The sequence below is a fragment of the Brassica napus genome, chromosome A10 (assembly GCF_020379485.1).
Source record: "Brassica napus cultivar Da-Ae chromosome A10, Da-Ae, whole genome shotgun sequence".
Classification (NCBI taxonomy): Eukaryota; Viridiplantae; Streptophyta; class Magnoliopsida; order Brassicales; family Brassicaceae; genus Brassica; species Brassica napus.
Genome location: NC_063443.1, coordinates 18594426 through 18617446, shown reverse-complemented (window position 1 = coordinate 18617446; position 23021 = coordinate 18594426). Strand labels below are relative to the sequence as shown.

At 40.8% G+C, this 23021-nt stretch overlaps 7 protein-coding genes across 8 annotated transcripts; 1 reads left to right on the top strand and 6 right to left on the bottom strand.

Moving 5' to 3' along the window:
- The first annotated feature begins 1040 nt into the window (after positions 1-1040).
- LOC106419315 (phospholipid-transporting ATPase 1-like) lies at positions 1041-5775 on the top strand. Its single transcript, XM_013860074.3, has 6 exons — positions 1041-3136; positions 3215-4176; positions 4266-4389; positions 4468-4687; positions 4766-5224; positions 5309-5775. Exons 1-6 carry the CDS (start codon positions 1639-1641, stop codon positions 5526-5528), a joined length of 3483 nt encoding a protein of 1160 aa, XP_013715528.2. The 5' UTR covers positions 1041-1638; the 3' UTR covers positions 5529-5775.
- On the bottom strand, positions 5749-8501 carry LOC106445541 (histone-lysine N-methyltransferase, H3 lysine-9 specific SUVH1-like). Its single transcript, XM_013887119.3, has 3 exons — positions 8340-8501; positions 6117-8157; positions 5749-6026 (listed from the first exon to the last, which is right to left on the bottom strand). The coding sequence occupies exon 2, from the start codon at positions 8149-8151 to the stop codon at positions 6178-6180; it is 1974 nt and encodes a 657-aa protein (XP_013742573.2). The 5' UTR covers positions 8152-8157; positions 8340-8501; the 3' UTR covers positions 5749-6026; positions 6117-6177.
- Positions 8502-8945: 444 nt separating this feature from the next.
- On the bottom strand, positions 8946-11650 carry LOC106445542 (histone-lysine N-methyltransferase, H3 lysine-9 specific SUVH1-like). The gene is made up of 2 exons (XM_013887120.3): positions 9297-11650; positions 8946-9206 (listed from the first exon to the last, which is right to left on the bottom strand). Exon 1 carries the CDS (start codon positions 11287-11289, stop codon positions 9313-9315), a length of 1977 nt encoding a protein of 658 aa, XP_013742574.2. The 5' UTR covers positions 11290-11650; the 3' UTR covers positions 8946-9206; positions 9297-9312.
- Positions 11651-12149: 499 nt separating this feature from the next.
- Positions 12150-13566, bottom strand: LOC125579103 (nicotianamine synthase 1-like). Its single transcript, XM_048742613.1, has one exon. It carries the CDS (start codon positions 13378-13380, stop codon positions 12520-12522), a length of 861 nt encoding a protein of 286 aa, XP_048598570.1. The 5' UTR covers positions 13381-13566; the 3' UTR covers positions 12150-12519.
- Positions 13567-13817: 251 nt separating this feature from the next.
- On the bottom strand, positions 13818-17126 carry LOC106442693 (probable pectinesterase/pectinesterase inhibitor 47). Its single transcript, XM_048742611.1, has 4 exons — positions 16106-17126; positions 14761-15115; positions 14478-14669; positions 13818-14397 (listed from the first exon to the last, which is right to left on the bottom strand). The coding sequence occupies exons 1-4, from the start codon at positions 16970-16972 to the stop codon at positions 13889-13891; spliced, it is 1923 nt and encodes a 640-aa protein (XP_048598568.1). The 5' UTR covers positions 16973-17126; the 3' UTR covers positions 13818-13888.
- A 1674-nt stretch (positions 17127-18800) lies between these two features.
- LOC106419281 (SUN domain-containing protein 1) lies at positions 18801-20796 on the bottom strand. The gene is made up of 2 exons (XM_013860039.3): positions 19646-20796; positions 18801-19299 (listed from the first exon to the last, which is right to left on the bottom strand). The coding sequence occupies exons 1-2, from the start codon at positions 20693-20695 to the stop codon at positions 18994-18996; spliced, it is 1356 nt and encodes a 451-aa protein (XP_013715493.2). The 5' UTR covers positions 20696-20796; the 3' UTR covers positions 18801-18993.
- Positions 20797-20916: 120 nt separating this feature from the next.
- LOC106419283 (translocase of chloroplast 34, chloroplastic) lies at positions 20917-22905 on the bottom strand. 2 transcript variants are annotated; one of them, XM_048742609.1, is made up of 8 exons: positions 22806-22905; positions 22379-22497; positions 22192-22299; positions 21985-22109; positions 21629-21893; positions 21489-21557; positions 21244-21405; positions 20917-21147 (listed from the first exon to the last, which is right to left on the bottom strand). In XM_048742609.1, the coding sequence occupies exons 2-8, from the start codon at positions 22478-22480 to the stop codon at positions 21037-21039; spliced, it is 942 nt and encodes a 313-aa protein (XP_048598566.1). In that variant the 5' UTR covers positions 22481-22497; positions 22806-22905; the 3' UTR covers positions 20917-21036. The 2 variants fall into 2 exon arrangements, with proteins under 2 accessions (XP_048598566.1, XP_048598567.1); XM_048742610.1 differs by having other exon boundaries at positions 22702-22823.
- Positions 22906-23021: the final 116 nt, after the last annotated feature.

Sequence of the window (23021 nt, the reverse complement as noted above, 5' to 3'; positions counted from 1 at the left end):
TTAATTTGCTTTGGTGGATAACTTAAAAAGTTTTCATATGAATCGGGGAAAGCAATCTTATGTTGTTATATTATATTTATTTGTGTATATAGAATCTATATATAATGCTAGTGTAATAAAGAAAGAACATTATTTTTTGTAACTTCAAAAAGATACATTATTACCATTTAAAATTAATCAAAATTGAATAAAATGGTAATTAAATATTTGTAAATCTAATTGTTTTTTATCTTGATCAGTTGGATTCTCATGAAAAGAAATCGATAGGTTAAACAAATGTTTCAAAATTTGTTGTGTTATTGTTTTGTCTATAAATTATAAAATTTATTGAATTGATATATTTAATTATTGCACCCTTAAATAAAATTTTATTAAGACATTAGAGAACTATGTTTTGAGTTGTTTTGTCAAAATTGTACAAAAATCTATGCTTTTTCATATTTGTCACGAAAATTTATATGTTAAACTTACTTTTACAAAATTTTTAACTTTGTCACAGAAACAAAAATCTATGCTTTTTCATATTTTTCAATGTTCTCACACTTTCAAAGAATATATTAGCTTAGTCACTTATTTTTTTTTTTTTTTACAAAACAAAGTATCCGAGTCTTGAAAGTTGAATTCATATTATTGTAATTGTACATAAGAGTTTGTGATTACATACTTAGTGATTCTTGTATATGTGTTCAAGAAAGTTTCAATGGCTTAGTGGTAACTGTCATATATTAATGTCATAATAACCTGTGTTCGATCCCTTCCTTCGCATTGTTTTTCATTTTTTACGAAAAAATAAATGAGATGACGTGGCAATTTCGGACTCTCTGATTGGTTGATTTTTCTATCCTACGTGGACACCCTCTCCATGGCTTATATTTGCCTTTTAGTATAGTATAGATACAAGTATATTGAGCTAAAGAAAAAAAACATTTTGAAAAAAGAGAGTAATAGTATACGGTATTACGGTGGCTCAAAAGTCATATGTTAGTTCTAGAAGGGCTACTCTGGACCAACACGACAATGACTTCCTCATTTTCTCTTCGTACCTGTGTGTTTTATTTGTGCCTAAAATGAAATAACATAAATTAATCAATTAAATAAAATAAAAGATTGGTCGACGTCGCCAGCCATTGGCGACTTGTTCTTCCTTCTTCTTCCTCCTGTTCTTCGTCTCTAGATCTCTCCCTCTCTATCACAAGTCGTCGTTTAAATTCGTCTCCTTCTCATTCTTCTTCGTCTTCGCTAAGACGAAAACTCCATTTAATTAGCCTTATTTTCTCTCTTCTTCTCATTTTATTCCTTTTTAATTTATTTCCTCTTCTTCTTCGTATCCGCTTACGTCATCTCTTCTTTCTCGGGTTGATTTATTTATTAGCGCGCTGAAAAGCAAAATCCTCCACGATCCGGATCTAACCTCAGGGTCAATTTCGCCCGATCAATTCCATTCTCGTGTCGTAAAGGTTGGGGCTTTTGAGAATCTCTCGATCTCCCCTACCTAAAGCTCCAACATTTCGCTGGATCAGTTCCATTTTTCGTGCCTTCAAGCTGATTCGAGCTCTGGGGGTTTCTGGGTAACTCTTCGTTTCGATGAATTCTCCATTTGATCCGTAAAGTTTCCTCCTTTTTCACGAAACCCTCTCTATGGATTCGAGGAACTCAATCGATCATCATCATCACCACAACGATTCAATCTCCGGCGTCTCCTCTCGATGGAGCCTCTCGTCCAAAGACAACTCCTCCCTCAGAGAAGTCACTTTCAACGATCTAGGATCAAAGCGCATCCGCCACGGATCAGCCGGAGCCGACTCCGAGATGCTGAGCATGTCTCAGAAGGAGATCAAAGACGAGGACGCTCGCTTGGTCTACATCAACGACGCCGAGAGAACCAACGAGAGCTTCGACTTCACTGGGAACTCAATCAAGACAGCGAAGTACTCTGTCTTCACCTTCTTGCCTCGGAACTTATTCGAACAGTTCCATAGAGTTGCTTACGTGTACTTTTTAGTTATAGCTGTGCTGAATCAGCTCCCTCAGCTTGCGGTTTTCGGTAGAGGCGCGTCCATCATGCCTCTCGCCTTTGTCCTCTTGGTCTCAGCCATCAAAGACGCTTACGAGGATTTTCGTAGGCATAGGTCGGATAGAGTTGAGAACAATAGGTTGGCTTTAGTGTTCGAGGAGGGGCAGTTTCGAGAGAAGCAGTGGAAGTATATTCGTGTCGGGGAGGTTGTTAAAGTTGTGTCTAACCAGACTCTTCCTTGTGACATGGTGCTGTTAGCTACGAGTGATCCTACAGGGGTTGTGTACGTGCAGACGACTAATTTGGATGGAGAGTCGAATTTAAAGACGAGGTACGCTAAGCAGGAGACTCTTCAGAAGGCTGCTGATTTGGAGACGTTTAATGGGTTCATCAAGTGTGAGAAACCGAACAGGAACATATACGGGTTTCAAGCGAACATGGAGATTGATGGGAGGAGGCTCTCTCTTGGACCTTCTAATATTATTCTCAGAGGCTGTGAGCTTAAGAACACTGAGTGGGCCTTAGGTGTTGTTGTCTACGCTGGTGGGGAGACGAAAGCTATGCTGAACAACTCTGGAGCGCCGTCGAAGAGGAGTAGGCTCGAGACTCGGATGAATTTGGAGATCATTCTGCTGTCTTTGTTTCTGATAGCTTTGTGTACAACGGCTGCAGCCACTGCTGCTGTGTGGCTGAGACGGCACAGGGATGATCTGGACACGATTCTGTTTTACAGGAGGAAGGACTACTCGGAGAGGCCAGGAGGGAAGAATCATAACTACTATGGTTGGGGTTGGGAGATATTCTTCACTTTCTTTATGGCGGTCATCGTGTATCAGATCATGATACCTATCTCTCTCTACATATCGATGGAGCTTGTCCGTATTGGTCAAGCGTACTTCATGACTCGAGATGATCAGATGTATGATGAGTCTTCGAATTCGAGTTTCCAGTGCAGGGCGTTGAATATAAACGAAGATTTAGGGCAGATTAAGTATTTGTTCTCTGATAAGACTGGTACTCTCACTGACAACAAGATGGAGTTTCAATGTGCTTGCATAGGTGGTGTAGATTACTCTGACTGGAAGTCTGCAGACAGCGAACATGCTGGATACTCCATTGAAGGTAAGGAAACTAGTTTCTTAACTGCTGTTAAGAGTAGTATGTTTTCATGTTAACTGATTGATACTTTTTATGACACAGTTGATGGGAATATATTGAAGCCAAAGATGAGGGTGAGAGTTGATCCTGAGCTTCTTGAACTGACGAAAAACGGCTATGCAACAAAAGAAGCAAAACGTGCGAATGAGTTCTTCCTCTCACTGGCGGCTTGTAATACAATTGTGCCAATTGTTACCAACACATCTGATCCCAATGTAAAGCTGGTAGATTATCAAGGAGAGTCCCCTGATGAACAAGCTTTGGTGTATGCAGCAGCTTCATATGGTTTCTTGCTCATTGAGAGAACCTCTGGTCATATAGTTATTAATGTCCGAGGAGAAATGCAAAGGTATAATGTTTTGGGATTGCATGAGTTTGATAGTGACCGAAAGAGAATGTCAGTGATACTGGGATGCCCCGACACGTCAGTGAAACTCTTTGTAAAAGGTGCAGACTCATCCATGTTTAGCGTCATGGATGAATCCTACGGCGACGTCATAGAAGAGACCAAGAAACAGCTTCACGCCTACTCATCTGATGGTTTGAGAACTCTTGTTGTTGGGATGAGGAAACTAAACGATTCAGAGTTTGAGCAATGGCATTCTTCGTTCGAGGCGGCAAGCACGGCCTTGATTGGTAGGGCCGGATTGCTAAGAAAGGTTGCTGGAAACATCGAGACTAAACTTAGGATAGTAGGAGCCACAGCAATCGAAGACAAACTGCAGCGTGGTGTCCCTGAAGCAATAGAATCTCTCAGAATCGCGGGGATAAAAGTATGGGTGTTGACTGGGGACAAGCAAGAAACTGCTATATCCATTGGCTTCTCGTCGAGGCTTCTGACGAGAAACATGAGGCAGATTGTGATAAACAGCAACTCGTTGGATTCATGTCGGAGGAGCTTAGAAGAAGCAAACGCCAGTATTGAAAGTAATGAAGAAAGTGTAGCTTTAATTATTGACGGTACCAGTCTCATATATGTACTGGACAACGATCTTGAAGATGTGGTAAGTTAAATTTTGATGAAACTCTGATTGTGACTGTCTTTCATAGTGGTGTAATTGCTCAGTTTTTTTTTTTTGTTTTTGCAATGCAGCTCTTCCAAGTGGCATGTAAATGCTCTGCGGTACTCTGCTGCCGTGTTGCTCCTTTCCAGAAAGCTGGAATCGTTGCACTTGTAAAGAACCGCACTTCTGACATGACTCTTGCCATTGGTGATGGTAATTAGTCTCCTTGATCATGTCTAAGCAGCAACCAGGTTCTTTGTTTTGTTTTTCTCACCTATCTCATTTGTTCAGGTGCCAATGATGTCTCCATGATCCAAATGGCTGATGTTGGGGTAGGGATCAGTGGCCAAGAAGGTCGCCAAGCTGTGATGGCATCTGATTTCGCAATGGGACAGTTCAGATTCTTAGTTCCGCTATTGCTCGTCCATGGACACTGGAATTACCAAAGGATGGGATACATGATACTATACAATTTCTATAGAAATGCAGTTTTCGTTCTAATTTTATTTTGGTGAGTTACTGTCTTATTACTACCTTTTTTGTTCTAAACAATCACCAGGGACTAACCCTCTCACCAATATCCACGCAGGTACGTTTTGTTTACTTGCTACACACTGACAACCGCCATCACGGAATGGAGTAGTGTCTTGTACTCAGTCATATACACATCGGTTCCTACAATAATTATCGGTATTCTAGACAAAGACCTCGGGAGGAGGACTCTTCTCAATCACCCTCAGCTCTACGGTGTTGGCCAGAGGGGAGAGGGATACTCCACAACGCTCTTCTGGTATATGATGTTTGACACAATCTGGCAAAGTGCAGCCATCTTCTTCATTCCTCTCTTTGCTTATTGGGGCAGTACCATTGACACGTCGAGCCTAGGAGATCTATGGACCATTGCTGCAGTTGTGGTGGTCAATCTTCACTTGGCCATGGATATAATAAGATGGAACTGGATCACTCACGCCGCCATATGGGGATCCATTGTTGCAGCTTGTATATGTGTTATTGTCATCGATGTTATACCCTCACTCCCTGGTTACTGGTAAACTCCTTTCTCTCTCTCTACAAAACATTATGTTAAAGCAAAATTAAGTTCCATGTTCTTATTATTTTATGGCTGTGACAGGGCAATTTTTGAAGTGACCTCGACATGGATGTTCTGGTTCTGCTTGCTTGCCATTGTTGTGACATCTTTGCTTCCTAGATTCGCTATCAAGTATCTCGGTGAGTATTACAGACCTTCAGATGTGCGGATTGCTAGGGAGGCTGAAAAGCTTGGAACATTCATAGAATCCCAAACAATGGAAACTGAAATGAACCAGATTGGGGATCCTCCAAGGAGATAATATCAAGAAAAGACCAAATGAAAAATTCTTTATACCCTTCAGCGGAAGTAAATACAAAAGATTATATATTCCATTTTTCCCCCACCTTGGTTGCTGCTTTACTATTTCAAGAGTAGGTTTTGTTTGATTGTAGTGTAACAATGTTGTTGCATAATCTCTGGCTGTAATTTTCCACTTTGTTGTAACATACGCACAAGCTTTCCTTTGTAAAGAGAGAAAGAACATCGAAAATTTGATTTTGTTTAAATCAGTTCCTAGTTCAACGCCTTACAAAAGTTGAGTTTAGCTACAAACTTACATACATAAAAAAGAAAACAAGATGCAAGTTTGTCCTAAAAACGATCCGAGTACTATTAAGATTACATTACATATCCAACAGGAGACAAACATGAGAGCACATCTTCCACAATCTGAGAAATTGACAAAGGTCTTATGCCTGTTGAAGAGAAAGATCAAAGGGAGTCTTTAACACTAAGGAGTCATCATTCAAAAAGATCCCTGCCAGATAAACAAATCCAATCTTTTAAGCATATTCACATATCTATATAGATTCAGTAGATAAACAACATATAGGAAAAAGATACTAACCTGTTCCATTCATGATCATCTGCCTCCAGTTGTTCACTAGAGGTAGCTTTTCTAGCCATTATCAACCAAATGAACCACGGCAAAACTCTGATCCGCAAAAGCACTTCTTTTTACCATACAAAGTATTGCCATTTTGAGCTCCGCTTGGTCGAGTAACACCATAGTCATAAGTTAACTCAGTCATGGGAGGGATGTGTGACATGGCAAAGAAGGCGACTTGCAAGTAGAGCTGACCGTTGTGTTCATAACTAACCGGCTGCCAGAAAACATTAGGTGAGCAACTGTGGTTCATGAATCTAGCAACGTTCCCAGCATTCTTAGCACTGATCACAAGAGGCAGTGGGAGTTCAGGTTCTTCAGACATCTCCTCAGAAGCATCTTCGTCTGCTAAGCCGAGCTCATAGTTCCACTTGAAAGGGGTATAGACACGGGTCGTATCAAAGGTATAATCATCATCAGCCATCGTCTGCTGCACCTTGGACTTGTCTTTGGCCTCACCTGCATATATGCATATAAACGAGCCAGCACGAATGGGATCCCACGACCGCAAGCCCCATCCTCTATTCACCGTCTTGAAAACTTCAAGCTTCACTTTAACTCCCATTTGAGTCACCTTGTTTTTGCAAGCCGAGCAGGGACATGAAGGGCTGCACTCATATACCATAGACTTGCGGCTAACTAGCACTCCATTACCGCAGTAAGGGAAGTCACCTCCGTTTTTCCTTATGCAGTGACAGTCCAAGTTCCCTGGCTTGCAGGCGTTGCTACAATGGCATCCACTAGAAGGCTGGCTCAGCTTAAACGACTCTGAGTAGTTTACAGTCGTGGAGTAGGTGAAATAAGGAGGACCATTCTCAGCATCAACGTCATTCACAAGCGAAACGCCTATGCTCTCAACACCTGAAGTGAGATCAGGGAGGATAAGCCCTTCCCTCGAAGGCAAACCTGCCTTCCACTTCTGTATAGCAATCCACGAAGCAAACGCAGGAGGCTGACCAGGAGCTCTCACTAGCTTATACTTGAAAGTGTTGTGTCCTAACTTCCCTTTCTCCACCCAAGACTCTTTGATCTCATAAAGCCCATCGTAAACATAGATCTTAGCACTCTGAGAAGCCTCTTTCAACCCTCTTATCACCCTCACCGGACTGTTCCTAAGCAAACTCTTCTCCAACGCAAGGTTACCTCTCTCAAGCTTCTGGTCAGACGTTTGCTTCTCTTTATCAGCGTTCCCACCGCCCTGACCGGTATAAACCAAAACATCAGGATTACCTTCATCATTATCATAGTAACCAGATGAGACAATGCTAGTGGCGATAGGCTCTTCTCCTGTTTCTCCCCCTCCCTTGACGAGTAGATAGTCAATCCCAGCCATCGACGGAGAATGCAACCCAACCAAACACATCTCGAACCTGAAGAAGAACACGTCACCAATCTCAACACCAGGAACAACACCAGGTCTTTTTTTAGTGTTGGTCCTGACACCTCTGCTCATACAAGTGGATCCTGCTTTCAAGTCACCACGTTTGATAGACCCGCTAACCGCTTCCTTAGCATCTTCCAGCTGTGAAAACCTTCTTCTCAACGCGTCAAACCGCATGATCACACTCGTCACCAGCTTCCTGTTCCCATTCTCTCTATCAACCACGCTGATCCCACTCGAGAAATTCTCAGGACAAACGAGCGGAGTGCGCTTTTTAGTGATCTTTCTCTTCACAGTTGAAGGCTCCACGTCGCCATTAGATGTTGTGGTATCAGGAGGAGATCTGAATGTCCTCAGAGGAGTAACCAACGAAGGCTCAGAGTGATGATGATGATGATGCTGAGGTGGATTCTGAGCTTGGTTGAGATCTGGAGTGTGTTGAGAGGAGCTAAAGGGGTAGAAAGGAGAGAAGCCAGGAGGGAAAGGACCAAAAGGAGGTGCGCAGACAAAAGGAGGAGCTTGGTTCCCACTAGGGAAGACAGGTCTGAGAGTGCGCAACGGTTTGATATCCAACACTCGAGTCTTGTCAGTGTAGCTTCCGAAGTTTCCTTCCATAGTAAGCTGAACAATCAAAATTTACCAAATTAATAAAAAGATCTGATTTTTTCTATGCAAATGGAGAAAATGAACAGTCTTTAGCAGATTAATCTAGTCTACTAACTAAAGAACACACATCATTCATCGCAGATTCAAAGATGTACAATAACAATAACACAGAAAGCTTATAACTTTGAAAAAAAAACCTGAAAAATTGGGACTTGGAGATCGAAATGCTCCGTCAGATTTAGGGTTTCCGAAACGAGAGAGACAGGGGAAGAGCGAGAGTGGAAAAAATTAGAGCATAAAGTTTCCAGCTTTGGTAAGAAATTACTAATATTTATTAATTAACATCTGTGTGATTTTTTCACTCTACATCTGTAACAGTTGGAGAAGAAGCCGATAAGATTTTAACCGTTGGATCTAATTCATTTGATCTTGAGCCGTACAATGATCTAGTATGACTGGGATTACCTACGTAGGAGGTTTCAGTTTCGTCCTTTGTACTTAATTCCTTCTTTTCGTGATGTAACGCCTTTTTGGAGCTTTTGTCGGTTGCCGGTTTGGTTTTTCACACGTGTGTAAAGATGGCTGTAGCTCAGTCTTTGAGGTCCAAATGATTCTTTCTTTAGTTTAAGAAACACCAAGCTGAACTTACTAATCATATAACCGATTTGTTATTAAGAGCAGAGTCCATTCTAATGATATAGTCTTTTTGGTGTAAACATGTTAGTTGTACTGTTTTTAGTGTGTAGTGGTGGTGGTCTGTACAAGAAGCTGTTTATAGTTGTCATTGCATAAGACAGATAAACTGTTAAAACTGATTATCATATTCATCAAATCTTTTAATCAAACAAAGATAGGCTACTAGTTTCCCAACTTCCCATAGGTTTTGTCCTAAAAACAATCTGAAAAAAAAATACTAATAAGATCACATATCCAACAGGAGAGAAGGATACATTTCCTAGGATCAGAGAAATAGATAAAGACTTTGATGGAGAAGAAGCAGGAAAGAATCCATCACAGCTTTGCGTCTTATGCCGTTGAAGAGAAGAAGACTTTAAACACTTTACCTGTAAACCAAAAGCAGTCACTTCCACTACCTGTAATCAGATAATGAATATAGAGATTCAATAAATAACAAAAAGCTCAGAGAAACAAACCTTTTACACGTTGGCATCAACCAAATGAGCCACGGCAATACTGTGTTCCGCAAAAGCACCTCTTTTTACCATACACAGGATTGCCATTTTGAGCTCCCGTTGGTCTTGAAACACCATAGTCGTAAGTCAACTCAGTCTTGGGAGGGATGTGTGAAATAGCAAAGAAGGCGACGTGCAAGTAGAGCTGACCGTTATTCTCATAACTAACCGGCTGCCAGAACACATTAGGAGAGCAACTGTGATTCATGAACCTTGCAACGTTCCCAATATTCTTAGCACTGATTATAAGAGGCAAAGGGAGTTGAGGTTCTTCAGACACTTCCTCAGAAGCATCTTCGTCCGCTAAGCCAGCCTCATAGTTCCATTTAAAAGGGGTGTAAACACGCGTCGTATCAAAGGTAAAGTCATCGTTAGCCATCGTCTGCTGCACCTTGGACTTATCTCTGGCCTCACCTGCATACACACATATAAACGCACCGGCGCGAATAGGATCCCACGAGCGTAACCCCCATCCTCTATCCACCGTCTTGAAAACCTCCAGCCTCAGTTTCACTCCCATCTGAGTCACCTTGCTTTTACAAGTCAAGCAAGGGCAAGAAGGGCTGCATTCATATACCATAGGCCTCCGGCTAACTAAAATATCATTCCCTGTGTAAGGAAACTCGCCTCCGTTCTTCCTTATGCAGGGGCATTCCAAGTTCCCCGGCTTGCATTTGTTTCCGCAACCGCATCCGCTAGAAGGCTGCGTCAGCTGAAAGGACATTGAGTATTTAACCGTTGTGGAGTAGGTGAAGTAAGAAGGACCATTCTCGCTATCAACTTCGTTCACAAGCGAGACAGCTACGCTTTCGACGCCGGAAGTGAGATCAGGGAGGATGAGTCCTCTCCTTGGGGACTTACCAGTCTTCCAACTTTGTATCTCGGTCCACGTAGCAAAACCAGGAGGCTGATTAGGAGCTCTCACTAGCTTATACTTGAAGGTGTCGTGTCCTGATTTGCCTTTCTCTATCCACGCCTCTTTGATCTCGTAGATCCCATCGTAGACATAGATCTTAACCCTGTGAGTAGCTTCCTTCAAGTTCAAGCCTCTGATCACCCTAACCGCATTGTTCCTATGCAAGCTCTTCTCCAAAGCGAGGTTACCTCTCTCCAGCTTCTGGTCTGATGCTTCTTTATCTTTATCAGCGTGACCTCCCTGACCGGTGTACACCAGAACATCCGGATTAACTCTGTCGTTTTCGGTATATGCAGAAGATACAATGCTGGTGGCGATAGGCTCCTCTTCTTCTGCATCTCCCCCCTTGATGACCAGATAGTCAATGCCAGCCATCGATGGAGAATGTAACCCGACCAAACACATCTCAAACCTGAAGAAGAATATGTCCCCAATCTCAACGCCAGGAACAAGACCTGGCCTCTTCTTGGTGTTGGTCCTAACCCCTCTGCTCATACAAGTTGATCCTGCTTTTAAGTCAGGGCGTTTGATGATCCCGTTGACCGCGTCCTCCGCATCCTCCAGCTGTGCAAGCCTTCTTCTCAACGCGTCAAACCGCATAAGAACACTCGTAACCAGCTCCCTGTTGCCATTGTCTCTTTCAGCAACACTAATCCCACTCTCGAAATTCACAGTAGAGAGCTGACGCTTTTTAGGAGTCTTTCTTTTCAAAGTTGACTCCACAGGCTCTATGTCTCCATTAGAAGATCTAAGTGGCCTCGAAGGAGTAGCCAGCGAACGTTCTGATAGATTCTGAGGCTGATGCTGACCTTGAGGTGGAAGCTGAGGCTGGTGTTGAGCTTGAGAGAGATCTGGTGTTTGTTCATTCACTTGAGAGGAGCCAAAGGGGTAGAAAGGTGAGAATCCAGCTGGAAAGGGACCAAAAGGAGGTGCACAGACGAAAGGAGGAGCTTGATTCCCACTTGGGAAGATAGGTCTTAAAGTACGCAACGGTTTGATATCCAACACTCGAGTCTTATCAATGTAGTTTCCTTCCATAGCTGCAAAAATCAAGCTTCCTTGTACTCAAATGTTGAACCTAACTACGAAACAGATGCTTATAGTATCAAAGATCGGAGCTTTTCAAAAACCCAGATCACATGCAATGCACGGAGAGACCATCATCGCAGATTCAGAGAAGAAGAAAAAAACTACTCTTGTTCACTCTCTCTAGTTTTCTCTGTTTACAGATTCAAACAGAGAGACAAAACCCAAAAAGGTTATAACTTTACACAGTAAACCTGAAATTCAAGCTGAGAGGGTTCGCAATCTTCGATCTTTGATTAGGGTTTTCGAAGATTTGTCGCCGTCTGCGTTTGAGTTCGTCATGTGTACTGTGTTAGTTTAAGTGCATTGCCGAGTTCATGAGAAACTTGTAATGTTTACCCAAAAAGGGAGTAATCTTGTAAATATTAGTTTTTATATTCGCCCCTCAACTCTTACGTCTTTGTAAATTTGTGCCTAACATGCATTTGTGATCATTAAAGTCCAAACTGGAAATAAAATCAAATCAAACTTTGATTTGGTTTGGTTAAACAGGTTAATGTTTCAAATCCGTTTCCTATAAATTGTATGCTTATGGTTTTGGTGTGGTTTCTGTTTCAATTCATTTCCTTCTGAGTTACCATTATTACCATACAATCATACATCAATCACAGACAAAACCAATATGATAACATAATAGTATGTGGATATGATTATCAAAGATTTTATATTAAACAAAAAACACTGTTTTTTTTTAATTGATGATGAGATCAAGTGAAATGAAAACACACAAAATCAAATGAACTGAAAAGATAAATTATTATAAGACAAAAACATCAACACTTAATCTCAAGAGATGAGATGTGTTCATTATTTATTTATTTTTTGCTTTAATTACTCAATGGCACTAAACTCCTCGATCATCTTATTCTTCTTGCAACAATTATTCATAATCGCATGGACCTTAGAGCAGTTACAAGGCATTAACATGTAGCCACGAGTACCATTGACCCCGTTCGTGGTAGTCGATATTAAGAGATTAGGGTATTTAAGATATAAGCTCTGACACTATGTTAGATTCAGATTTATTATGGATTATGTCTCTTAGAATTTTAGATATGAGATAGATATCCCTAATCGGCCAGAAATTTTGGAACTTTAGGACATTTATACTCGGTCGAGCAAGTTTAATATGACATTTATATCCAGTGGAGCGAGTTTAATATATTCTAGGTGATCTCATTATCACCGAGATCTTCTAATAGTCGAACCACCGAGCTTCCGTGCGATCACAACCGAGTTAACCACGTCATCGGTCGGATGAAATATGGTCAAGAGCTGGAAGCCTTTGAGATCAGAAGAGTCAACGATTGGGTACAAGAAGGCTCTAAGAGCATGAGCACTCCTTAGCATGAGGACAGCTCCAAGAGCCATGTGTTTCTCCAAGTGCTCGATGGCTTTGACCTTTGCCTCTTTGTCCATTCCAACGAGAGCCGCCAAGAAAACGACGTCGTATTGGTCTAGCCCTTCCGTGGCGTTTAGCACGTCCGTTGTGTGGAAGATCATGCGTTTTGAGAGGTCTGGATCGCGAGAGACGAGGCTTGAAGCGAGTGCGTTTGCGTGTGAATCGATGTCAAAGTTGTGGAACGTCGTGTTTGGGAGGTGGAACTTAGCCAAGACGATTGATGTGAGAGGCATAGGTCCGGAGCCAACGAAGGCAATCTTGGACGGAACATGGCTCGAGTGTTGACTCAAGAGATTGAACTCAAGCTTGCCTAGCTTGAGGTAGTTGTTGTAGTAAGGAAAGATGTTTAAATGGTCGAGTGGGTTTTGGTCTTCTTGTAATAAAGATCCCAAGATTGTGGAGAAGTGTTGCTCTAAATAACCTTCGGCTTCACCACATAGCTTGATGAGGTTAGATCTCATGTCTTTGACTTCTTCACTCATCTTTGTGACATCGATGTTTGTGTCCGTGGGTAAGCACGTGGACACGAGTTGTCCGAACAATGTGTCGACATTTTTTGAAGGTTTTAAACTCTCGAGCTTTGAGATTTGGTCGTATAAGTGGATGATCTGCTTCACAACACGATTGTTTTTGCAAGCCATGTTATGATAAGTATTTGATTTCTTAAATATTCTTTTTAAGACTTCGAAAAATCTTGTGTTGTAAAGCTTTAACCCTCACCAAAATGTCGGTATTTATTGGCAGTTGTAGCATGGGGTCACCATGAAAATCATTCAATGTTTACGAGATAACTTATTGTAACGTTGGTAAATGGTAATTAATTAAGGCATGTCTCAGAACATTGATCAGTCACCATGAAAATCTATCAATTATTTAAAATATGATATGTTAAAGAAATTCGATATAGGTCGGTATCATATTATATAGCGTTGACTTACAAACACTCCGTCAAATAATAGATTCCGTTCACGCATGCTTGATTGGGAACTGGTGACAAAATTGCATGGCTGGAATATATATAATTCCGTTGGCATCTCCTAAAACTTAACCCATTTCACATTATGATGAACAGAAAAAATGAATAAAATTTTAATTTCATTTATAAAATGAGGCAGCATCAGTTATGTTTAAAATATGGTAGTACATATTTCATTCCGTGTGAAGCAACCCGCCGTAAAAGGGAATATCAGTCTGAGGCAACCAAGTGTCTCCCAAAGTGAAATTATACACGGTGAAGTTCATGGCTTGTGCCAAGTTCAATAGGCTATACCCTACCCACTGGACCCTCTTGCTTGTGTTGGCTCCCGGTCCAAAGTTGTCATATTCACCATATGAGATCGTATCTAGCCCGGTTGTACCATTCCATTCTAGCCATCCCACTGGTTGAATAGCATCACTGATGTATGATTGGATATACACCGTCCTTGAGTAAGGCTTCCATGGCCGTCCAAGGAATGTCATGGCCGGGTTGGGGTCAGCCGCGAGGTCCGGGGCAGCTCCAATTGTACAATTGATTATGGAGATTCCAGTTTTTTGGTTTGGGTCGGTTCTTCCATGGGCAGTCACTGCATTTTTCTGGTTTACCATCGGTTTTCGAGCATATATATTACAGTTTTGAAATACTGCAGCTGCATTTCCGAAAATAAAATCTACGGTACCTGTTACAAAAAAAATCAAAATAGTTCAAAATATATTGTTTTGTTAGTTTGGAATTAAGACTATATATGATATATCATACCGTAGATGTCACATTCACGGTAAAACTGTCTCAAAGAATGGACGTAGAGAGTATCTTGATAGCCTTCGAAACTACACCGATAAAATGTTGATCCATCCGCATTATTTCTCACGGCCACAGCCTGGTGCTTCTCCGGTCCAGCTGTGTTTCGGAATGTCACATCAACCGCAACAAATCGGTCTCCGACCACCGCTACAAACGCCAGTGAAATTAAATCACAATTATAATTTGGTATATATATCAAACCCAAATGTAAATTAAAAAATATATGAAAATACTTTACCAAAGCTTGAGGAATTATAAGTAGTCCAGCCATCAATAAAACTATGGTTTCCAGTAATGATGGTTTTGTTGATTCCATCTCCGATAAGCATTATGTTTCTCTTTTTATTTGAGATGACAATATATTCTTCGTAAAGACCTTCCCTTGCATAGATGACAAAGTAGCCGTCCTCTGGTAATGTTTTGTTAGGTGCTGCTGCGACGGCCTCAGTTATGGTGGTGAAGTTATCGTTTTCGTATGGACCGACGGTCACTGCTTCCCTTACGAGGATCGACCCACCGCTCGTTTCCCCTAGCTCACCTAAACTCCTATCATGCCTACACTCCTTGCTCTTGTCGCATGTTTTGCGTAACACCTACAAAATAATTATTTTATCATTAGTTTTTTAGATACCTAAAATAATACTACTAAAATTATGCACATTTTCTTTCAACAACTATCGTGTTCATGCTTATAAAAGTAATGAACATGATAAAAGTTATGTACATAGGGAAATATATCCATGTGAGGGTATTGATTGGTTTGGAAATATCATGTGGACCCATGTGATTTTATTCGTATTTCTTTCGTTGTTTGATTTAGTGTTAAGTTTCAAATAATTATTGTTTGTAGTTTTAAAATTTAAAGTCAAAACTTATTTTTTTTTTAGCAAAAAAAAAAAAGTCAAAACTCAAACGCCTTTCCATATGTTCACACAGATTCGTTGACTCAATGTTATATCTGGCCATGTGCCTTTCTATAAATACGTACACCCAAAACGAAAATCATGCATGTTTTAGCACATAAGAATATTTATTTAATGGTCTGATCAATTTACATCCTTCGGGAATTATAACCGACTCACACTTAAGTTAGGCTGTAAAAGAGTTAATACATCATATATTTGAATTGTTTAGAAATCAACTAAAAATGATAAATTCATGTGTTTCTAATACATTAATTACATCTTACCCTCTTATAAATTATTTCCAGATTTAGTCAAAATTGTATATTATATGTTAAAAAAAATTATAAAATGAAAACAAAACTGTTAAAAATTGCTGAACTTATATATATGATTCATCACATTGTCTACGTTTTGAAATATTCCCCGTCCACCAATGGTTTCTTAACCCTAGTAAAGAACTTAATAACTATTTTTCCATACTATATTCATTATTAGTTTTTCATACCAAGTTCAATATAACTAACGCTCTTAAAGAATATTAAAATGCCTTCAGAAAATGATACTTTATCTAACAATTTCTTAATATATCTAAACATTCCAATCTGACATAATAGATTAATCTATTCTTTAGGCTATTTTTGTCGCATATAATTTTAAAATAGTAGTAATAAGGGTTACCTTAATCAAAGTTTCAAGCGGTTCACGAATAGCTTTGTTACCACCACCAAAGATCTTCCCCTTGGATCCTTTATACCGCTTCAGATTACGGCTAAGCGCGTTACTCACAAGCCCCAACGATACACTGTAGAGCTGCGTGACATTCCCCAATGGCGATCCAAGAACCGTCGCAAACGCGCTATTAGCATCCTCAAGACCGTCGAGGCACGTCTGCTGGTTCGTCACAACGCCACCGAGAAGACTCGACACACGATCAACGAGCGCCTCCGTCATCAGCTCCGCTGATTTTAGCTCATCCGTAACCGCTTCAAGGTATTCAACGCTAAGCGCCGCCAGGTCGCCGCAGTCAGCAACTGCACTGACCTCTTCAGGTGTGGACGCTTTGGGGTCTTTCTCCACGCGCTGTGCAAAGCGGTTGATGACTTTAGAAAGGCGACGCGCTTGTTTGAGGCATTGCTTGAGTGTGAACTTTCCGTAACGGTATGGATCAGACGGTGAGGATTTGAAGGCGGAGAGGATTGTGCGGCAGAGTTTAGGGTAAGGAGTTGATTTACAAGCAACGTTGGCTTGTTGTGACGACTGCGTTGGAGGCTTTGAAGGTGGCTGCGTTGGAGGCTTTGAAGGTGGCTGCGATGGAGGCTGTGACGGTGGTTGTGATGTAGGCTGCGATGGAGGCTGTGACGGTGGCTGCGATGTAGGCCGCGGTGGAGGCTGTGACGGTGGTTTTGATGGAGGCTGTGTTGGTGGCTGTGTGGGTGGCTGCAAAGGTGTCTGTGTCGGGGGCTGCGTTGAAGAGATTAGAGAAGCCCATGACAGGCAGAGAAGAGTCAGGAACAAGAGAGATGAAGAGAAGTGTTGTGTTTGCATTGTTTTAGTTTTTGAGTTTTTATTTCTTCCCTTGATGTCTAATAGTTATAGAGCTTGTCCTATTTAAAGTATGCATGCATAGGAGAGAGAGAAACTAATGAATAATGTAATGCATGTTGCCTTGTTTAGGAATTATTAGACCGAGGGAAAATTATACATAACTTTATGAAAGTATATTGGCACGTATGTATCATTTTATTTTGATCATATTATGGACTTTTTCGTTTTTTTGTAGATGCTCTTCTGAATGAGTTACCGTAAGATCCAATGGAGTGCAACAGATTGTCGAGTCGTACATTGACCAAAATATATGAATATTAGTATATGATATGGTTCAAATATCGAAATAGGATGGTGGGTTATTTTATGAGTCTAGAGTAGAACCTACGTTCATACTAACTTTTAGAGCGAGTTTTTCAAAAAACAGAGTTTAAGGCAGTTTTTTTTCTCGACTAAAGTGTTTAAGGAAGTTAAAAAATTTACATGGTTTTAACCATTGTTTTATTACCACATATACATATCCTTTTTTTTTTTTTTTTTTTTTTTTTTTTTTGGTCAACACATATACATATCCAAGCTGTTGCACACACACAGAGACATGTGCAAATAGGGCTGGCATAACTCGATTAAAAGAGCTAGGGCTGGCATAACTCGATTAAAAGAGCTAGGGCTGGCATAGCCATGGTGGTACCTTAATTTCATTACATTGTTTTCTTGATCATATATTTTTACAAGATATCTCACAAGATATACACCCTAATTTTAAATTCAATATACTCAATTATACTTCTGACAATTAGACCTCAAGGTTTTCTTACATTTTTTGAATTTAGACGCCAATAATGTCTTTCACTATAGAAAACATTCGTACATATCACATGCATGTCGACAAAGCATAATAGGAAAATATCATTATTGGGAGAATATAAGTTTCAAAATTCTCTTGGAAATAAACAAATTAAAACAAATAGTAATGTCTATAATTCAATTCATAAAGCAAATACATAAAATGATTAATTAGAATGAAGTTAAAATGAATACATGTGAGGTGCTGCGGAACTTCAGGGGGAAGGAATGACTCGTTTATAATACTTTTGAAATCTTAAATCATCTCCTTATTTGTTACACTTACAAGTTAGACCCAATTTAGTTATACGATCTTTCCAGACCAAATAATTGATTTCTTCATAGTAAAACACACGTGAATAGTCAAACTACAACACCTAAAAGAGATGAATTTATTCTAAGAGATCAAACTGGCATTACCTCTATATAGTATGGATGTAACTGTACAATCATGCACATAGTATATATATATATTTATAGAAAAATACTAAATATCTTTATAATAATATATAGAGAACATAATGTAAGAAATGATTCATATTATCACCAATATACAACATTTCTTAGTTGGCAAATTTAATGTGTTAAGCAAATCAAACAGCTGGATCATATCGAATCGTGTTGCCATTGTTGATACAAACCGAAAGACTTGCCGAGTTTTTGGTTTGTTCGGTCAATACTACTAAAGCAATTAGCCTAATGTCCACCTTTTTCACAACACACTATAAAATAAATACTCTAATCATCATCTTCGCTTAGACCGGTGTATAGAAACCAAAGTTAGTACATTATATGAGTCCTTATGCACATCCTTTGACCGAACTTTTTGTTTATAATCAACTTTGACCAAGCTTTAATTACTTCAATTAGAGAATAACGTTTATAGGTGCAACATGAATGAATATGTCGAGAGCCTAGAACTCTCTAATCAACTTGGCTTGGAGTTTTTTTCAAGTAAAGAAGCTAAACGGTAAACCGACTATGCTCATGTTTTGAACCAATAAATCAAATAAACCGAAAGGTAGCACAATGAAGACGAGCAAAACCAAACAATTCTTTACTGGTCTTATAACAGACTCTTGATACTTTCCTTTTCTTCCAAAAAAAAAAAAACAAAAGAGATGTGCACGAATGAATGTTACAAAAACACACGAGGTTTATCCACTTCCAGTGAATCAAAGCTCTGTTTCCACAACAGGGACTGGGTCTGGCGCACGCCCATGAACCCTGAACCGGTAGATGCAAGTGTGGGAGTTGCTTCCGTGGTTGGAGGTGAAGTCTAGCCTGACAGTATCAACCAGACCAGAGTCTGATGAGTCCAAGACGTTGAATGTCTGCGCGTTCGACCTCTCTAGATCGTAAGTGAACTCTGTTAGAAGCTGCATCTTCTCTGACTCCTCTGAGGATTCCTGTCCATTCCCTTGTAGCCATCCTGACACAACACAATCTTTTGGAGCACTCGATCTGTCGTACGCCACGCTCTGTACAATTACACAATGCATGAATCCGTCAGGTCAGTGTATATACTCCCCACAAACTAGACCCAAAACATGATCAGAGAATGACTTTTAAACAATGAAAACAGTAAGTACTGGCACACAGAACTAGAGAAGATATGGGAACCTACTAGCTTACTACAGATCTTTGCAGCTACTGACCTTAACCAAACAATTTAAACACCTTGACTCTACCAGGCATCTCAATATTAAACCATTTTACACAGACAAGCTAATATCTTGTAGAATGCAAGTACCAAAGGTCTTACTAGCACATAAGAAGAAAACTAGTATTAACATATAAATCTTTAGACAGTGCAAGTGGCATTACCTTAGCTACATGCTCCAAGGTAAAAGCGTCTGGCACAATTGGTCCTCTCAACCTGATCTGAACATAACCACTACTCCCTTTCAAAGCAAAACACTGACCAGGCTCCCCAAAACTCGGAGACAACATCTTAACCGCATTGGTATGAGCCTTTCTACCGGTTGTCGCAAACCAGCTACTCCCTTTCCCAACAAGAAACGGATCCGAATGCCCCATCACAAACCCACCACCAGACGCCAACGCATAGTCCACTCTCCCAAGCCCATCAGCAGCATGCCTTTCAATCTCTCTCTCCATCACGTCCCGAGCATAAGCCCTCAACTCATCGATGCTAACCTCGCTAAACGCGGAATCATCCACGTTGCCTTTCTTCAACTCCTCGTAAACCCTCTCGAACTCGTCTCGAGAGACAAAAGGCTTCGCCTTTACTTCTTCCACCGACTTCTCTAGCGACTCGGTCTTGGACTCAATCTTCTTCACCTCGTTACGAAAGGCGGAAGCTTTCGCCTCGAGCTCTTGCCGCAACGCTTTCGCTTCCTTCTCGATCTTCTTATCGAGCAACTCGACTTGAACCTGCATCGTGCTCGTCGTTGCCTTCACGAGACCGTCCACTTCCGCGATTCGACTCTCCAATCCAGAAAACGCCATCTCCGTTTCGAACGAAGAAGTGGGAGAGGACGAAGAAGAAGGAGAAAGCACTTTCCTCGCCGCCTGAATCAACCCTACGATGATCAGAAGCGCCACGAGCTGCTTCGCGAAGATCCTCGCCACTCTCTTCCACCGCGCTTTCTCGGTCTTCGGAGCGGATACCTTCCTCGTGCGGCGCTGCGTGGCGGATGTTGTGTTCGCGGTGGAAGAAACTCTCCTCGTTACAGGACCCAAGTCTTGGCCTTTGGATCGATCGGTAACTGCCTCGGGGAGGATCGGATCTTTGGCTTCGCCGTTGGCGAGGGATTCGCTTGGAGGGAAATCGAAGTTCGGTTTCTTATCTCCGGCGACGATTGGAGTTCGCTTTGACGGAGTCGCGGTGAGGGACATCGTCGATGCCGACATTTGATCTGAGTTTGACTACACAATCTCGAAATGTCGAAATCACAAACCCTAATTTCACGAGGAAGAAGACAATTTCAAATTAATCCAAACCACCGTCTCCTCTTCACGTCGTTTATTATTATTATTATTTTCGAAATTTACTTTTTTATTAAATGTAGCGGATTAACATAACCGCCACTTAGCGGTTAGCCGGTTAATTTAGCGAATCATCAAGGGCTTAGTTACGAAGTTGCAAAAGGAAGACCAATACATATAAAGCTTACAATGTCGTTACAGGCAGTTAAAATCTGTGAAAACATATAATAACTCGACTACGGGAATTTTCTCAAGAAAGCCCGAGTTTAAGACCTTCGACTTGCTGAACCGGATTCGCGCATCTCCCACGCCGGTTTACTCTCTCTGGAGACATCAGACTTGATTGCTCGAACCAATGGCTTCATGACTAGCAGGTACTGCATTTCAAACCGTCAAAAACATAATCAAGTCTGTGAAAGTTTATTCTAAGCAGCTACTACAGCTGTTACTGAATGGTGTTCAGAGAGGCTTACTTGGAATGCAAAGATTAATGGGATTAGTCGTTTTCCTCTTGCGTTTGGGTTTGGTCCTTCGACCAGTTTCTTGTCAACGTGGATCGACTTGTTGCCATTAAAGGAGATCTCTGTTATTGTCTTGTACAGATTCGGAATCCAACTACTTCCGTCTGGAAGAATCTGTCACAGGTTTGGTGAAAACCATTTACAAGACAGTCCCAACTAAAAAAGAATGCAGCAAGTAGATAACTAATCAAACTCACCTTTTCATCGCTCTCATTCTTATGACATCGTCCGCTGTTCTCAACAAGAATGACAGGAATAGATGAATCCTAAGAAAAAAACATTTTGAGGTTAAACGTAATCTGAGAATATTACCCAAATTAGTTATAAAAGGAGGAACCTGCATATCCTGTTTCTTCAGCTGAGCGCTAGCACGGATCAGTTTCAGAAGAGCATCGGATCTTCTGGAGACAAAGAGATCATAGTTTAACCCGTCCGGTGGAGAGAACTGAGCATGACTGAGGACAAGAGCAGATTTCTTCCATATCTCTTTACCAAACGCATCCGTTATAGCCGTGACCACCTGCTTATCCAAGTCATCCACGCGATACACATCCAAACGGTCTACGTATAGCAGCACATCTATCGTCATGTTCAGGAGAAACCTGTTTCAAAATTCAAATTACCATTCATGGGGAAAGAATGAGTCCTAATTTAGGAGAATAAATTGTTAGAAATGGAAACAGATGAACATACCTTTTTATAAGGTTGACGGCTTGATCATTCACGTATCCTCCCTCAATAAGACCAGGAGTGTCGATGATGTTTAATGTAAAACCCGACCTTGAGCGAGAGACCAAGGACGGTCTCAGTCCTTCAGACTACAAAGAGACAGACCAACACACTTTAAACTTAACCAACAGTCATTAAGAAAGCGATGAGAAGAGGAAGAGCATTACGCACCTGGAAAGTACTGACTGCAGCAGCTTTCTCGCCTATAACTGAATTAACAGTAGATGACTTTCCAACACCGCCTTTCCCCATTACAAGTACTGTCAGCGAGCTCACATCCTACACAAAGGTAAAAGCAGAGATACATTACACATGAAACAAGCACAAAGCGTATGAAGCTAGACAATGAAAATGAAACCTCTTCTTTGAACTTGTTAAGGATCTCGATCAACTTAGACTGAGTAGCAGGTGGGAACTGCTGAATACCGATCCATTCACGAGACATTTGCAAAGCTGCCATCAACACTAATCCTTGTCCTAAAAAAAGCACCAAAGAGAAGACTTTAACCATATGCTTACCTGAATCTCAATAATCAAATTAAATCTCTAAAAATCATAAAGTAGACAACTTTTTTTTTTTTACTAAAAAAAACACAAAGACTTGAACTTCAGCTTTGATTAGTCCTTGTCTACATCAGATCTTTTATAAGAAAAATAATCTCATAGCGTCGGTGGTCATACCAAGAACTAATAACTCGAGCAATGATTAAGTTTCACTAATCGAGTACTGATTAATCCTGAACTGGATCATAAGCTAACAGATCAAATGAGAGAGAGAGAGAAACCTTCCGGAGCTTGAGATATTCGTTGCTGACTTGGAATCGAATCAAATCAAAACCCTAGAAACGAAATTGACTTTTTCGGAGTTAACAACATTCCTTTTCTTTCAGGTGTTAAACCGGGCTTAACCGAGTGTCGGCCTTCACCAGAACTTTAATGGGCTAAAAGAAAGCCCAATAAGGAACTAAAACGGCCCAATATACTTGAAGTCCTCCTCCGTT